At 35.4% G+C, this 18,025-nt stretch overlaps 2 protein-coding genes across 2 annotated transcripts; one reads left to right on the forward strand and one right to left on the reverse strand.

Annotated features, from left to right (window-relative positions):
* Window positions 1–2,551: 2,551 nt before the first annotated feature.
* Window positions 2,552–9,111, forward strand: LOC118437712. Its single transcript, XM_035857015.1, has 4 exons — window positions 2,552–2,561; window positions 2,859–2,950; window positions 3,029–3,152; window positions 8,870–9,111. The coding sequence occupies exons 1-4, from the start codon at window positions 2,552–2,554 to the stop codon at window positions 9,109–9,111; spliced, it is 468 nt and encodes a 155-aa protein (XP_035712908.1).
* Window positions 9,112–10,806: 1,695 nt separating this feature from the next.
* LOC110856234 (regucalcin) lies at window positions 10,807–16,106 on the reverse strand. The gene is made up of 5 exons (XM_022104704.2): window positions 15,888–16,106; window positions 14,979–15,188; window positions 13,339–13,533; window positions 11,949–12,061; window positions 10,807–11,110 (listed from the first exon to the last, which is right to left on the reverse strand). Exons 1-5 carry the CDS (start codon window positions 16,039–16,041, stop codon window positions 10,880–10,882), a joined length of 903 nt encoding a protein of 300 aa, XP_021960396.1. The 5' UTR covers window positions 16,042–16,106; the 3' UTR covers window positions 10,807–10,879.
* Window positions 16,107–18,025: the final 1,919 nt, after the last annotated feature.

Here is an 18,025-nt window from a genome sequence, read left to right on the forward strand (position 1 = left end):
CTGTAATTTGTTCATTCTTCGAAATGTGTAAGAGAAATGAAAAATGTGGAAATATAAATTAAATTATTTAAAGTGAGAAAAATATTTTAATCAAAATTTGAAATATAAAATTCAAAAAATCAACCCAAAATTCCCCACCGGAATAAAATATACAGAAAAAATATAAAATACTATATAATTAAATTCACTTACTTTTTTAGTTTAATTGAATTCATTTTTTATATCTGTGAATGAATAAATCGCTAAAATTTCAAAATATTCCTGAATGAATTTCACTCTTCAAAAATTATTAGTGTTTTATTTTATTTTATTTATGTACCTACAAAAATTCATCAGAATCTACCCACGCGTAATTGAAACGCAGGAAATACAATAACACGAATCAAAATATTATGTAAACATGCTCAACATAAAAGCAAATAAAAATCAATATCATTCAAATAATAATTTATTGATAGTTTTATGTGCTCATTTTTTCATTGGCCAAGCATTTGTGCAAAGGCTCGCATAAAAATGCAAATCTTTAAATATTGCATTGCAATTTTCTTATTGTGCTCATTCTGTCAAACAATTAAAGGTACTTAAGTGACTTTGTTTACAATTTAAGTTATTAAAAATGCAAGATATTTTTTCCAAAGTAAATATTGTGTTCGTAAAAAAAATAGCAAAAATACAAAGATAATGTGGCAATCAATTTTGCGCGCAAACCATGTTCCGCCCTTTTGACCATGTTAGTTTGGAAGAGCAACTCTTTAGAAACATCATTTATTTAGTGCCGCACTGGCGCAGATGCGAAAAATTCAGTAAGTTTTGGGAACCGCAAGTTTGCAGCATCTGTACATTTTTGCTGTAGTAATTTCGCGATTTTATGAACTTGTGGAGCCCAAGAGTTACTAAATTTTTCGCATTTGCACAAATGCCGGGATAAATATTTTTTTCTAAAGAGTTGCTCTTTCAAAGTAACATGATTAAAAAATAATCTGGGGTAAACATGGTTTGCGTCCTGATTGTAAGATTGTAAAAAATCCTCATTTTTATTTGCTCAATAGCATCAGTAACTATCTATTATTACTTTCAATTTTTTGAAAGTATTTTTGAAAACCCTTCGTAACTATGAAATTTTCGTAAAGTTCGAAAATTCACGCTACTTACGACGTTGATTACAGTTTCAAAAGTGTAAACCCAATATTCTCAATTGGATTATAATTAATTTATTCCAGGGGACGATTGCAAACCGCCCGACGGCTACGAAACTATTGTCGACGGGTCGAAATTTCTCTGGAAAAAGACAACCGACAAGGAAGGTCACGGACCCGTGGGAACCTCGATTTCCGACCTGTTCGAAAAATACTGCCCTTCATCAGCCAAACTGGAACCGTGGATTCTCCGCTCGAAATTTGACTTTGCAAGCTATAAAGAATTCTACGAAAGGATAGAAGACATTCCGGAAAAAGTATTTTATTGGTTTCCAACCGGTACGGCTTCAATATGCGATTTGATAATGGATTTTTACAATTTATTTTACAATTTATTTCAAATTTTCGTGAAATTCAGGTTAAAAAAGTTGATATGAACAATTTTCTTCGGATTTTCAGATAAAATTATATCATTTTTTTTTCAGGAGTATTCCAATATCATGGCTGGTTCTATTATCTCATCGATAATACGACAAAACTGGAAGATGGCGATTTTGAAACGTATTGCAAAGCTACATCGTGTAGAATGCCGGATGTAAGAATTTTTAAACGTTTATCTAAAATTGTTACCATTTATTCAGTGAAATGCCATTCTTATTTATTTCAGCCAGAGAAAGACGGAAATTTGAGACTCTGCCTTCACATGCAGAGTTTCAGGGTAAACAAAATTCGAATTTGATTTTTTTTGTAAATTCTGTGGAATTATGTTTCAGATTTTTTGTGTAAAAAATCACCAGAATTATGTCTCGCAGCATATACTCCCCGATTTTGATCAAATTAGGGTCAATCCATCACAAATTTAATTGGAATGAAATTTGCAAAAGATATGATCTCCCAATGGTCACGTTTGGCAGAGATATTTGCATCCGAAGCGGAGAAATCACGCTTTAAATTGAACAAAATTTTACACTTTCCAAATTTACTGCGAAATTTACTGCGAATTTACTGGAAAGTGTAAAAAAAATAACTTTAAAGCGTGCTTTCTCCTCTTCGGATGCAAATATCTCTGCCAAACGTGACCATTGGGAGATCATATCTTTTGCAAATTTCATCCCAATTAAATTTGTGATCAATTGACCCTAATTTGGTCAAAATCGGAGAACATACGCTGGGAGACCTTCATTCTTATTTGCTGCAATTAATTTAATTATTATTTTAGATGCACGATCCGAAGCAAATGGATTACATGAAAGCGGTGGAACTCGAGTACAAAATCCAGTCGATATACAAGGCGTTGGCAGTTTGTCAGTGGCAGAAGGGATCAAATTGTTACAAGAATAGTAAAGAAGGTAAAAATCCAGGTGGATTTCTGCTGCGATTTACTACCAAACGGTGATAATAAGTAATTTGGTAAAATGCGCGGCGGTAAAATTGCTATTTTTGACCATCGAGCAAGCCCATTTTGTCCTGCGTAGCGACCACGGTCGGTCGTCGACCATCGACCAATTGGTCGCAAAATCAACCAATCGCAGTCATTTGGTACTCGATGTAATACACGATTTTTAGCATTACAATTTTGTAGAAATTTCACTATGTTTGTCACCGTTTTTTGGTAATTTGATACTAATTCTAACCTATTCGTGGAAATGTTTTCACCAACTCAAACGGAGGAACATAGGTAAGTTATGTAATAATTTCTGAAAATCTGATACTTTTTCACAGAAAAAGCACTAGCTGCTGAGAACGAGGAAGCAAATCAATTCACCGAACTCGCCAGGACTCATTCTGGACGGATTGTCGTGGCGAAACGTCAAGTCAGATTTTAATTACCATAATTACAAACACCCGGGTGATTTAAATTTGAGACGACTAATGCTCCCACTTTTGCGCAGAGATCCTACCCAGGCGCCAAACAGCTTTGCATGGACTTCGGAATGAGGGTGATTGCTTGGAATGAACTCAAGTTTAAAAATGGCAACGTTGAAGAGCTGTACTTAAAATATCGCAGAACTCAACGTACGTAAAATACAATTATATCTTATTCAGCCTGCATTCACATTTAACATTGTAGTCCCGCATTTATGTGGGATCAGCCACACATTTCCCTCTAAAACGTTTTCTTCCTCCATCTCCTGCCTACTTCCAGCTCACTGCCTACTTCCAGCTCACTGCCTCATTCCGCTTTGTGTGCTCGTATCAGTCACATACGTTCCCTCTCCTCCGCTCACAAAAATATTCAATAAAAATATTTAATAATAATAATTTTTCAAGAACTCTTGAAAAATATTCAAATATAAGTTGAGTAACCGGGTAACCTTTTTTGAAGCCATAAGGAACTTATTATGATAATAATATAAAATATATCATTGAAATATCAAAAAAAAACAAAAAAAGATATTAATTTTTTGGTTTGTGTTCCTCCTTGCACTTTATTACTTTATAGGAAATGAGTTCTTCAAAACGACATCGTAGCCATTCGACGTCATCCGAGTCGTCAGTCTCTAAAGCATCCCGACATAAGCGCAAAAGGAGTCACTGCAGTTCGCGGGAAAAGAGCTCCAAGCGCTTTCGTCGTTTGGAGGATGCCTTGGTCAAATTAACGGACCAAGTCGCAAGGATTTCTCAACCGTTGTCTGCTCCAGGAAAGACGTCTCGTGAGACTTCTCATGATTACACGTCATCGGAATCCGATAACTTTTCCCCACGGCTGAAATCAGCAAGACGGAGAGACAAATCGGAAAAGGATGACGACATCCTTGAACTTGAGGCTGACAATGACTTGGATGAAGAATCACTTGCGATTCTCGGGAAAGTTCCCAACTCTGAACAAAAGTTTGGACCGCCAATTCACAAGGATTTGGCTGCTCGTTGGGAACCTTATGCAGGGAAAGGAGTGGAAAATAAGGAAATTAATGCTTTACTTGAGCAGTATCTGCTCCCCGAAAACTCCTTTAAAATTGCATCTCCAGTATTAAACCCAGGAATAAAGCTGGCTTCTCCGCCGTTCGCCGTTGAGAGAGATCAACAGTTTTCTGACATGCAAAAACAATTGGCGACTGGAATCACAGCACTGGGACATGGAATAACATGCATGATGAAAAATCAAAAGACTGAAGATTCCTTCAAGCAAATGTTTACTGATTTTTCCAACTCTGGAAAGCTTTTGTTGGATTTACAGTATAAACTTTCTCTCCGAAGAAAACAGCTCCTGCTCGCCAATGTCAAGTCTCCTGTCTTGAAAAATCAAATTGGAGAAACGAGCATAGATACGTTGCTGTTTGGGGAAGATTTACAATCACGTGTAAAATCAGCCGAGGACATGGAAAAACTGAGCAAAAATTTGGTGAAATCATCACCAGCCACTAAGGCACCTTCCGCCAGTTCTAAACCTCGCTCATCTGTATCCATCGTCAAGAAAACTTCTACCGGGTCAAAAAACTACCGAGGCCCGCTCCGCAGCAGAACTGCGAACAAGAGCGGGCGCTCATATCCGTACCAGAACGACCGTCGTCGCCGCCAATAAACCTGGTAAGTGTGGCAGGACGACTGACGTATTTTATAGAACAATGGAAATCCTTTACTCAGGACCCTTTTGTCCTCCAGTGTGTCCAAGGATACAAAATTCCATTCGTTTCAAAACCGAAGCAAATTTTCATTCCGAAAAATAAGGTTGCATCTCAAATAGAGATTTATGCTATTGAATCCGAGATTGCTCGCCTACTTTCTTTTGGGGCAATTAGTTTATCTAAACCAGAACGAGACCAATTCGTCTCCCCCATTTTTCTGGTTCCCAAGCCTGATGGGAAATTTCGTTTCATCCTTAACTTGAAACAGCTTAACAAATCAGTTAGGTGCCCTAAATTTAAAATGGAAGATTATAGGACCGCTCAACGCCTTGTTTCACCGGGCTGCTATTTTACAAAATTAGATCTTAAAGATGCTTACTTTCTCATTCCAATTGACACTAGTCATCGCAAGTTTTTAAAATTTGCATGGAATTCACAACTTTACAATTTTAATTGTCTACCATTTGGCCTGAATACGGGCCCAAGGGTTTTTACTAAGCTCTTAAAACCAATTTTGGCACGATTTAGAAAACAGGGTTTTCTAATTGTTTGCTATATTGATGATTTGCTCATCTTGGGCAATTCGAAACAATCAACTTTGAATGCTACTCAGGTCATATTAGAGACATTCGTTGAGTTGGGATTTATTATAAATAATCAGAAATCTGTTTTAGAGCCGGTTCAAGATATTCTCTTTCTCGGTTTTATTTTTAATTCCTTACGAATGTCAATACGACTTCCATTTGATAAAGTTACAAACATTTTGAGTCTATGTGACCGCATCATGAGAGTCGAACATATTAAATTACGAGAGTTTGCAAAATTTTGTGGGGTTCTAAATTCGGCTTGTCCAGCCGTTCCTTACTCTCGCTCTCATGTCAAAATCTTTGAAAGAGAAAAGTTTTGTGCTTTAAGAGCTAATAATGACTCTTATAATGTCACCATTCCTATATCAAAATTGATAAAGGATGAGGTGACATGGTGGTTGGAAAACCTTCAAAACTCAGAGAACCAGATAATGACGGATCTCTTCGACCACGAAATTTTCACGGATTCATCTTTGTCGGGTTGGGGAATTACTTGCAATGGTGAAAAAATGCATGGTTTTTGGAGTTATCGCGAACAGTCGCACTCCATTAACTACTTGGAATTAAAGGCTGCATATTATGCGTTGCGTTATTTTGCCAAAGACTGGTCGAAATGTAATTTATTAATGCGGATTGACAACACCACAGCCATATCATATATAAATAGAATGGGTGGAGTCAGACACCCTCGATATATTGCTTTGGCAAGAAAATTTTGGGATTTTTGCGAGTCAAAACGTATAATTGTCTTTGCATCATATATCAAATCAAAGGATAATACAATTGCTGACACAGAGTCACGTGCAACTGATTCTGAGAGTGAATGGGAACTTCACCAACGCTATTTCAATAGGTTGAGTGAAATTTTTGGAACCCCTGAAATGGATTTATTCGCCTCGGTTGATAATAAAAAATGCGAAATTTACGCATCCTGGCGTCTAGACCCTTTTTCATATAGGGTCGATGCCTTTACCTTTTCATGGAAAAGCATAAACTTTTATGCTTTTCCACCATTCTCATTAGTTCTGAGATGTCTAAAAAAGATTAAAACCGATCAGGCTGAAGGGATATTAATTGTCCCATGGTGGCCTAACCAACCTTGGTTTCCACTTTTTAGGCAAATGTGCACTAGTGACCCAATTATGTTTGGTCCGTCTGATGATTTGCTGCTTTTATCTAACAGGATTCATCCCATGAGCCGAACTCTTATCCTGGCTGCGTCGAAAGTATCCGGTCATCAATGATCAAGAATGGTTCTCCAATTGAAGCTGTTGACGTCATTATTTCATCTTTATCAAAATCAACTATTAAAATATACAACTCGTCTCTTAAATCATGGTGGGAATTTTGTGCCGCGTCAAATCTTGACCCGTACTTTCCATCCGTTGAATCTGTCCTAAAACATCTCACTGCTCGCTACCATGCAGGAGTTGGCTACAGTTCGATTAATACATCTCGCTCCGCTATATCTTTGTTGTCACCGCGTTTGGACCGACCACTGGGCCAAGATCCTTTGGTGTCACGGTTTGTAAAAGGAATTGGGAAAATCAAACCACCAGCCCCGAAGTACAATTGTACGTGGGACCCCCAATTGGTTTTAGATTATTTGGAAACCTTGGAGCCTTTGGCGACACTCAGTCTCGAGTCATTAACGCTAAAATTGGTTGGGTTACTTGCACTCGCAACAGGCCAACGCGTACAGACTTTGCAATCTATTGATATCAATAGTATTTCTGGAATTGGTTCAAGTTCTGTCAAAATTGTGATTACTGCTCAAATTAAGACCTCTCGTCCAGGAGCAACACAACCATGCTTATGTCTTCCAAGGTTAACTGAAAAACCACAGTTATGTCCAGTTACGTGTTTGGAGAAATATTTGGAGGTCACCAAGCCGTTTAGGACCCACTCACAAATGTTTCTCGGACTCAGCAAAAATCATTTGCCGGTTTCAACACAAACAATTAGTCGTTGGATCAGAATGATTCTTGAAAAGAGTGGTGTCAACACTTCAAAATTCGGTTCTCATAGCACTCGACATGCATCTACATCTACAGCTAAGGCTAGAGGAGTCCCAATTGATTACATTCAACGAGCAGCAGGATGGACAGACAAGTCAAACACATTTGCCAAATTCTATAATAGACCAATTATTGACTCAGATTTATTTGCTAGGACTGTTTTATTAAATGAACATCAATAAAGGTTACTTTTCCGGTTACTCTAATTTTGCGATTGCTTTAAACAACTACAATGTTAAATGTGAATGCAGGCTGAATAAGATATAATTGATCAATTGAACGAACTTGTGAAGTTCGATTCAAATTATATTTATGAAAGCCTGCATTCGCATTTAACACCCACCCATCCCAATCAGAAAATGTTGCAACATTTCCGATTTCCCCTTCGCAAAATTAATGCGGAATGAGGCAGTGAGCTGGAAGTAGGCAGGAGATGGAGGAAGAAAACGTTTTAGAGGGAAATGTGTGGCTGATCCCACATAAATGCGGGACTACAATGTTAAACGTGAATGCAGGCTTTCATAGATATAATTTGAATCGAACTTCACCAGTTTGTTCAATTGATCAATTATACAATCGAAATTTGAAGCACGAACATTATAGATTTTTTCCAAATAATTAACAACATCCATTCTGCTCATTCCGTGTAAAAAAAGTTAATTATTGCCAATGAGTGTTTACGGGAGAGTGAACATTAATGAATTTAATGGGTTTTCAGGATTTCAATGAATTCATACATGCTTTTCTTAGTCAACTACATTTCGGCTATATTTTTGACGATTTTCAAAAAATTCCTGCGGCCAAACGGGGCGTGTAACCACCAGGGGACTTCCTTGGAGTGACAGCCCAACATAGGTAGCGTCGTTTGAGATAGCTACGAACCCATAAATCAGGTCGCGCACTGCGCCACGAGGTCGCAAAGTTGGCGCAGAATGGAAAATTTCGATGTTTGGAGGCCGATAACTTTGCTCTGGAACGTCGTACGTTGGTGTAACTTACATGAATTTGGGTTAGCTTTCAAAGATCTATCGAATGCAATAGTTTTCAAAGCCACACCCCCTCAAATGGAGATAACTCCTCCCCCAGGGGGTGTGGTCGCACTACAGTCATATAATTTGTGTCATCCGTCCCCAAACTACCTCATATGCATAAATAGCTCAAAAAAAGTCATAAAATAATTTCTAACATTTCCTACCATAAGGCAGCCCCATTGTGCGCTGCTGACTGGATGGTTGCAGGCTCCCTCGCTGCTTGGCAACCCTCGATATTGTCACTCCGCACGACTACTCGCAGCGAATTCCCAACTCGAGGCTACTCCTTTGTAACACCCCGAGCCTAACTAATTACAACTTTACACATAAAATTACTAGCTATCCTACTAATTAACTATACGATATTTTTATTACTACTTGCTATTACTATTTACTTACTAATTATGCATTAACATCCTTCAAAATATAACTAGCACGCACACACTGAGGCATCAACTTAAATACATATATCACAATTGCTTCAAATTCATAAATCCTTCACTAAAATTCATGTTTGTCTCCTAATTTCAGCGAACATTTACACGCTGTATTTTTGGGTCGACGTTGGCGACAATGCTCCAACAAAAGCGCCGAAAAATGGGGCAAAGTCGAGACGAAGGAGGTCCCCTGAGGACGAAGAATGGGACAAGAAGTGCTGGGGCATGCAATACCTTCAACCCGAGGTTTGGGAAGGTTGGCTTCCAAATTTGCATGAGAGATGGTGCCATCAACCGCACCCAGTCATTTGCATTGATGATAACGTACTCGCTTAAAAAATAAACTTTCACTTGTGGTGAAAAATTTAAATTTTCCTCAAAATGTTCGTAATTTTTTGGCGGATTTGGGTGCACTGATTTAGAAAACTGACAACAAATGTATATAAGATTTGCATACGAGATACATAGAATTCAAAATTTACCCCCTTATTTTTCATCAGGCTCATAAACTTTCAATGTCTCATTGTTAAAAATTCAAATTTTCCTGGAAATACTCGTAATTATTTTGGTGGGTTTCCATGCACTCTTCGAAAACTGATAATTAACAACAAAATTTGTACAAGATACGTAGAATTCAAAATTTACCCGCTTATTTTGCAACAGGCTTTTATAAACGTAGTTGAGAAAATTCAAATTTTCCTGAAAATATTCATAATTTTTTTTGGTGGATTTGGTAAGGGTGCACTCTTAGAAAACAGATATTAACCATTTAATCTGTGAAAGTGGCATATGTCGCTTTGGCGACTTGTCCGTAATTCGTGACAAAGGCATATGTCATCACCAAAATCCGCTCCATAACCCGTGACGACGACATATGTTGCCGCAGAAAACCTTACCTTAATTCGTGAGGTAGACGTTTGTCGTTCCCTGGCAAATTCGCCATAATTCGTGACGTCGACATTTGTTTTTAGCCCGAGCAAGGGCTTATGTAATTGTCATGTCCGTCCGTCTGTCTGTCTTTCGATAACTCTGGAACGAGTTGGCCGATTGACTTAGGTTAGGAACCGAGTTCGAAGATGGACAAAATCGGTCCACTGGTTGACCCGTAGGGGTCATCTGGGTGGGTGGGGTATTATGCACCAAAATTTCGAAATTCTCGTAGAAAGTTGAAATTTGGTGCAGAGGTAGTAAATGGGTCCTGAAGGAAGAATATGAACTCAAATTGGTAAAATTTTCATCTGGAAGGGTCCTATTGGGTGACCCATACTGATTTTTCAAAATCATCATATCATGCTGAAATTTGGCATTTAGTTTTCTTATGGCTCTTGATGGAAGAGTATACATTGGAATCTGAAAAATTTTCATCTGGAAGGACCCTAGGCTATGGGGTCACCCCACCAATTTTCAGGAATTAACATGGAAAGCTGAAATTAAAACCAGAGATACTTACTGCCTTCTCATGAAATAATTTAGGAAGTTAAATATGAACAAAAATTGGCCAGAGGGACGCTAGGGGTGGTCCACACCGATTTCTAAAAATGTATATAATCAGCTGAAATTTAGTATGGAGTCAAAACATAACGTATCTCAAGATAAAAATGTATTCAATTCCACGTCATATTCTTCAATTGCAAGCAACTATCAACTTACATACAAATTTTGAATTTTCGTCACCCTTGACCCACCGGCCAACCACTTGACCGATCGAACCAGTCTTCGAACCCGAGTTCTGTATTTGGATGGTATATATGTGTGGAAAATGTCAGATATAAAGAGTTAACGTATGACAGACGGACAACACGGGTGCATAAGCCCTGGGTCGGGCTAAAAACTAAAGATTTTGCGAAAACAAACGTTTGTCACGGAGTAAAATATTTGACTGGCATTTTTGGTTACGAATAATGATCCCTTAGAGATAAAGCTCCCTCACGAATTAAGGTAACTCTACTGTCGCCTGGTTACACGAATTATGGACATCGTAACTTTTACTTGTCCTCTTTAAATGGTTAAATAACAAATACAAGACTAGAGTTGCATATAAATCAAAATTTACCGCTTTATTTGGCAACAAATACAACTGAAATAGTTATTAAATTAATTAAATTTACAAATTATACTCGTTCGCGCTATGACCTCGAGCAGAAAGATTGGTAACTTGAAATGTCGCTCCGGCCATGGGCTGACTCACCAAAATCGGCTGACTTAGCCCGGATTGGGCCGACGTTACGAACAATGTGTCCAGATTCGCCCCACCGAACATTACCGAGGTAATGTTAAACGTGGGAAATCTAATTGATCCGATTTTCGTTCCTTGCTCGGGATCAATTTTGATCACCTTAAATAAATTGAAGACTTTTAATTATATGGAAAGGATAATATGAACAAATGCAAAATATTGTAGTAATTCACATAGTCCTTGGTAATTTTATAAAATCCATAAATTTTGTAAGTACTAATGTTGCAAACTTTTACAAAATAAAAAGATGCCCTTGCTCTGATCAAGTGTACAAAAATTTGGAAGCTAATTTTCCTCAGAAATATTTGTAAAATTTTGTAAAAGTTTACAAGTTTATAGCATTTCAATGGTGAACATATTTACACAAATTCAGGTGGATTTTATGAATATTGAGCCAACTCACGCAGCCCTTGGTACCTTTGTAAAATCCGTGAATTTTGTCAGATTTTGCAAAATTTTACAAAGACGCCTTTAATTTGATTTGACAATGCGATGGTGTGAAGTGTAACCCTCCGATTTGGTTGAAATTTCGAAATTATGTGGTTATATAGTCAGAATTTGGCAAAATAATTGAGGTTAAAGTTGAAAAATGTGCAATTTTTAGCACGGGAAGAGAATGGAAGTTGAGTTTGCTTCCTCCGCCTGGTAAAAATCGCCCGTTTTTCAACTTTGACCTCAAATATTTTGGAAAATTTTGACCATCGCACAAACTGCCTCAAGAAACGTGAGTTGCATTGACATGGACCACGTAATTTCGAAATTCCAACCAAATTGGAGGGTTACACTTCACACCATCGCATTGTGAGTAAGTGTACAAAACATTTGCAGGCTAATTTTCCTCCATTTCGTGAAAGTAAATTTTGTAAACGTTATAGAATTTACGGATTAAACAAAATTACCAAGACTTGCGTGATCTGTTTCTGTGTTCTCAAAATACCTGAGATCCTCCGAAACACGCCACATACAAGTGTCCATTGACATCAGTCGTCATACCGTCCGGACTTCCGAGCTCTCCAACTGTGTTAAAGTTGTAAACGGTCCTTCGATTGCCTATAATTTCGAGTAAATTATTTGCCATTGCTTAAGAATAATTAATGCGTGTAAGTACTTGTTTGTAAGTACTTGTAAACTTTGTAAGGCATATTGTGTAAATTTGTTTGGTAGAACTGTAAATAATACGGGAGTTTTCGAGTAGTGTTGCGAAGAAATCAAAATTGAGATAATTCTAGTCTCTGAATTTTTAAAAATTTTGAAATCCTTAAAAACTCCGGGATACTAGAAGCGAGGCATCTGTTTTAGTTAATTTCAATGTATTTATTACTTTTAAATTTTTAACTGGCATTCAATCTTTCCAATTTTATTAAAACCGAATTCCGTCGAGTGTTTGCTACCCAGTAAAATTTTTCGCGTTAAAATTTCGAGTTAAAATTTCTAAAAAAACGTACGTTTTACGTACGTTTTACGTACTTTATACGTTTCAAAATTAAGAAACCTTGAGAAGCATTTGGATAAGGTGACATCTTACTTGAATTTATGAGCCTGATTTATTTGAAATTTATAACTTGACATCAAACCTTTCAAATTTTCGCTAAAACCTTATTCCCGCTGGTGATTTTCACCAAATAAAATTTTCAAAATCTTGCTTAATTAAAATTTCTCAAAAAAAATTCCATTAAATTTTTCGTATAATCTGAAATTGACGTAGTCCTTTGTGATTTTGTAAAATATTTTTTCAAATTTTTTCAAATTAAAATGGCGTTCTTGATCTCAAGTTTATACAAATTTGGAGGCTAATTTTCCTTTAAAACATTTCTAAAAGCGTTTGTAAGTTTACAGAATTTAAGGATTTTACAAAGTTACCAAGACCTGCATGAATTGCCTCAATATTAATTTTGATACAGTAACCCACCTTTTATAAATTTTTAACGAAAAGATTACTTGTAGGAGGGTTTTTAGATAATGATAGAGTAGTTTAAAAGAAATTTAAATGCCGATCTTTTGATTTTGATTTTGATTTAATTTAACAAGGACGCGTGCATGAATTGCCTCAATACAATATTTGCTCTATCCTGATTTTCATTCCTACAAATTTGCAAAGTTCACAAAATTGTCGCTATTCTAGCCAAAATCGGGAACCAGGTAAATTTCTTTAAAGAAATTCACGCCAATTTTTGAAACATCGTAAACTTTGCAAAATTATGTTACACATTTAATAAAGCAATGTCCGCGAACCTTATTAAATACATAGATATCAACTTCTAGCCCGAACATTTCCAAAATATTGACTAAATTTTCAAAAAATTAAAAGCAGAATTTCAAAAACGTACTTATTGTTCCATCCGTTTCGTCAAAGTCGAAGACGTCCACCCTCCTTGTGGCGGTGTCGATGTAGAACATCAACGTGTTATCGTTTGACCACGCTATTCCGTTCGAAATGCGAATATCCGACTCCATCGTGGTCCCAATTCCGTGGTCAACCTTGTACAGCGAAGCGTTCGGAAGTGCAAACGGATTCACGGACCCTGCCAATTAAGGAAATGATTAAACCAGAATTTTTAAATACTTTAGAGTCCTTTGTAACTATGTAAAATCCGTAAACTTGTAAATTGTAAAAATTTTGAAAGAAAATTAACTTACGAATTTTTTGTAAACTTAATTAAAGCAAGGATATCTTTTTATTTTGGAAAACTTTGCAAAATTATTTTACAAAACTTGCGAATTTTACAAATTTACCGAGAAAGAACTGTTTGAATTTTATTTTTCTCTACGAAATTTCGATTTTCATTTTTAAAGTTTTTTGTAACTTAGTAAAATTCGTAAACTTGCAAAGTTTAAAAAAATTGCAAATATTTAGGAAGAAAATTAGTTTACAAATCTTTGTAAACTTACTCAAATCAAGGGTGTCTTATTATTTTGGAAAACTTTGCAAAATTATTTTGCAAAACTTCACAGAGTTTACAAAGTCATCAAGATGAATCTCTCAAGAAAGAACTGTGTGAATTTTATTTTTCCTTAGGGAATTTAGATTTTCATCGTATTTTTTCATGAAAAACATGTACAAACCATGTTATTCTGCAGACTGTCGGCAGCAGACATATATTAATTAAACTTTGTATTAAGAATTAAGAAACAAATATTATTGAAAAATATATCCAAGTAGAGAAAATTATTACCCGAATTTGGGACTAATAAGTACATAACAAGCATTATTTTGCTAAGTTTCAAATTTTAGTGTTTACAAATTTTAGGAAATTTTCTATGGTTTTCTTTGGTTTAACGTCATGATCTTTATTTTCAGTTTGTATCAATTAACATAAAAATTTAGGTTAGATTATCTACTGACGCATATCCTTTTATCTTTTAGTATTTTAGAAAAACAATTTATCATTTGCCATTTGTTTACAGTAAATTTCCTCAAAAATTAATTCTTCATTTTTTTTAAATCGATAGTTTTGTAGTTCCAAAAATTAACCTTGCATTAAAGTATGAGAAGCTGCATTTATGTCAAAACTTGTAAAATTGATGTCATTTTAGAAATTTACATTTAAAGACAAGATTGACCAGGGGAAAAGTGAGATTTAAAATCTATGACGGAGTTATTCCATCTTATTCCACCTTAATTAACAGCTAAAAATTCAAATTCATCACCATACATAGAAATTGTTTGTGCTAGTCACCTCATTTACATATTTTCATTTTAACGCAGAAGCATAGAGTTTATTCAACATGGAAAGTCCGTATCACCGAAAATGGGCATAGTGAGATTTATGCAAATGAGGTGACACGCCTAAATACGAGGATAATTCAGTGGAATTGTTTGTGCTAGTCACCTCATTTGCATAATTTGATACATTCGCAAGAGTTTATTCAACATGAAAACCTCATATCGCCGAAAATTGGCATGATAAGATTTATGCAAATGAGGCGACACGCACTAATAATTCCACTGTATCTCTCATTCCCTTACCAGCCCAGAGGCGCCCCATTGCGTCACATTTTCCATCATTAAACGAATTGTTGGGAAACGGTTCATCAACGGATAAAATTGGCTCGAGGGACAAAGGACGATCGTCTTTTCCGTCCCATTCCAGCACTTGTAACTCCCGCCCGGTCGTTATCACATATTTATCAACTTCCCCCGCCACAGGCACGATTAAGGACACGCTCCCAAGTCCCGCTGAAATTTAAAATATTTATAATCAGATATGATATTTTACGGAAATAGTTCGAAATTATGTTGTAAAATTGTAAGATAATCTAATTTTAATTGTGCAAGACTGTCCAAAGTTTCATGTTATGTTTTCAAAAATTACAAAAATTGCATGGATTTGTAATTTATGTATATTTTACAAAATTTAAAAACTTAGATATCAAGTTAGATCCTCTCCTCAAATTACTACCTAGAAATTTAAATTAGTAATTAAAAACAACTTAAACATTCATCACGCCGTTGAAGTTGGACATTTTACGTTATGCCAAGTTCGTAAAAAATTGCTAAGTTTACACACAATTTGATTCTATAGAATTTAGTGCCTAGAAAACTTCAAGTTTAGTCTGACAAATATTGGATTAAAAATTATTATTATTAAATCAGCTCCCTCAATTGTCACTCAATGTGACAATTCTGTGCCGATTTTGTGTTAAAATTTTAACAACTTGATAAAAAAATTTAAACACTTTACAAAATAAATTTGTGAAATAAATAAACTAAATGTAATTAATTTTGTGACATTTTATGACAATTATCTGACAATTTTTTTGACAAGCTTCTAAATTTTTCTGATTTTTTAACGATTTTTTATTAATTGTCTGACAATTTTTTTTTAATTTTCCGAATTTTTTTTACAATTTTCTGCCAATTTTGGGCCTGACTAACCAATCGTGGCCTTTGTGTGGTCCCTGGTCACTGGATCGTACCGATGAACCGCAGTCCCTTCCGTGTCGACGTAGTACAGTGATTGCGTCCTCTCACTCCAATGCGGAGCTTCCCCCAGGAGGCACGTGTTCACAACTTGAACGTACGGGTTCATCTCGAAAAAATGCTAATTTTTTGCGACCTCTCTGTCCCAACAATTGACACAAATTAATTAAACCCAACTGAATTTAAATTATTACAAAAACTGTAATTTTTGGGGGTATACGCCTCGACAAATACAAACTTTTATAGACAATGACACTCGTCATTAAAACTCAATTAGCTTATCTAATCATTAGTATTGACGTTACAGGGTTCCTTGGATGCCGTGATTTTTTTTCACACACGTGTGAAGCACATGGCAAATGAGCTGTAAACTATGTGGTAAAAAAATCTTTAATAAAATATTTAAATCATAAATAAAATATTAAAATCTTTAATAAAATTTGTTAATGTCCTTAAGTAAATATGTCTTTAATCTTTAATAAATCTTTAATAAAATATTAAAATGTTTTTACAAAATGTGGAGATTCACGTCAATTAGAATTTTTAGAGGATTTATATTAAAATGTTGGAGATTCACGTCAATTAGAATTTTTAGAGGATTTATATTAAAATGTTGGAGATTCACGTCAATTAGAATTTTTAGAGGATTTAAATATAAAAATAATGCATTAAGATTTTTTGTGGCCTGACGAGTGTTCGAATAACGTCAATAAAATTATTTTCTTAAGTTAACTTCACAATTTTATTTACATGTGTAACGTTGACTAGAAATCTGTTATCCAACTTGAAAAAATTTGTAAACGTTATTTTGTAATCCGAGATAGAATTTATGCATTTTAATAAGTCCGAATTTTAATCAATGTTCTGTGAGCTGATTTATTTGGCCAGAAATGACCAAATGGTCAAAAATGTTTTTTATTTGCAAAATTATTAATCAAATTTAGCGGAATATGTATATCTGAAATTTGTGTTCCTGGTGTAATTCTCAATGAGAGAATGTTGCAGTGATACAAACCCCACAAAAAAATGGTGTAAAATGGTGTAAAATGAAATTTTATATGTGTTTTAAGGAACCCTGGTGGTTAATGCGTCGCAATTTGATAATTACAGTATGTGCATATGTATGTTGAATAACTATTGTTTTTATAATGAATCGTGGGCGTATGTATTTATGCAGCTTTTTAGGATTCTGGTTATTATAAATAATAAATTATATCAAATTACACGCAAAACAATGTTATTTCACGTGATAATTTTCCCTTGATTTTTTTATCCGTACAATTTTTAGCACGCCTTTTGTCCCCAATTTTTCTTCGTATTTAGTTGGTAGCAAAATTGTCACGAGATGAAACTTTATGTGACTCCAGTACATTTTGCGACTTAAATGTCAAAAATATTTCTCAGAGATTCAAAATTGTTACCATGTTTTAATCAATTTACGTATGTGCAAAATTTCAGTTATTTACGTGGGAATTTTTTTGACCATTCGGTCGTAAATATTTACTAAGGTGGTAGAGCACATAGAGTTTGAGATTTAGAAATATAACTCTGTGGTAGATCCGTTTACAAAATCTCGGCCATAGATATAGAATAGAGTAGATTCGGCTACTTTTGAAAAAAGCGTCTCGGCATGGAGGAGAATTTGGGGATAATTTGGGGATAACGCATGGTTGCACGGTAGCGCATGGAATTCTTAGCACGCTTGCACATCTTTAAAAAATTATTATTTGACACCTGTTTTTATTTTGGCGTTTAAATCATACGAAATCGAATAATATAAACGCCAAAATAAAAATAAGTGGTGTCAAATAATAAAATACGAGTTTAACAAGCTTGGTTTGTAGACACAGGCAGGGTTTAGTCCCACCTCAAAAACATTGCCGAGTTTTTAACATTGACAATATGGAAGAAGCCTGATCTATTCTACTCTATATCTATGATCTCGGCACTGCACTGTCGTAACTTATTTTACGATGCGAAGGATACGAACACCTAATTAACACCCTTTATACTTACTAACACTAGTTTATTTCTATTTTGGCGTAAAAATCGTTCAATTTCCAAAATTCTTTACACGAATTGTCAAAATAAAA

This window comes from Folsomia candida, unplaced genomic scaffold (genome assembly GCF_002217175.1).
Source record: "Folsomia candida strain VU population unplaced genomic scaffold, ASM221717v1 Fcan01_Sc015, whole genome shotgun sequence".
NCBI lineage: Eukaryota > Metazoa > Arthropoda > Collembola > Entomobryomorpha > Isotomidae > Folsomia > Folsomia candida.

Bases quoted from the DNA above. Each gene is read 5' to 3' on its own strand.
- LOC110856234 (XM_022104704.2), bottom strand. From the start codon at position 16,041: ATGAACCCGTACGTTCAAGTTGTGAACACGTGCCTCCTGGGGGAAGCT. The intron at 13,534-14,978 runs GTAAGGGAATGA...CTTAATTGGCAG, and splicing joins AATGGGGCGCCTCTGGGCTG to GGTCCGTGAATCCGTTTGCA. The intron at 12,062-13,338 runs GTACGTTTTTGA...TCGAAATTATAG, and splicing joins CGAAACGGATGGAACAATAA to GCAATCGAAGGACCGTTTAC.
- LOC118437712 (XM_035857015.1), top strand. The intron at 2,951-3,028 runs GTCAGATTTTAA...ACTTTTGCGCAG, and splicing joins TTGTCGTGGCGAAACGTCAA to AGATCCTACCCAGGCGCCAA. The intron at 3,153-8,869 runs GTACGTAAAATA...TCCTAATTTCAG, and splicing joins AAAATATCGCAGAACTCAAC to CGAACATTTACACGCTGTAT.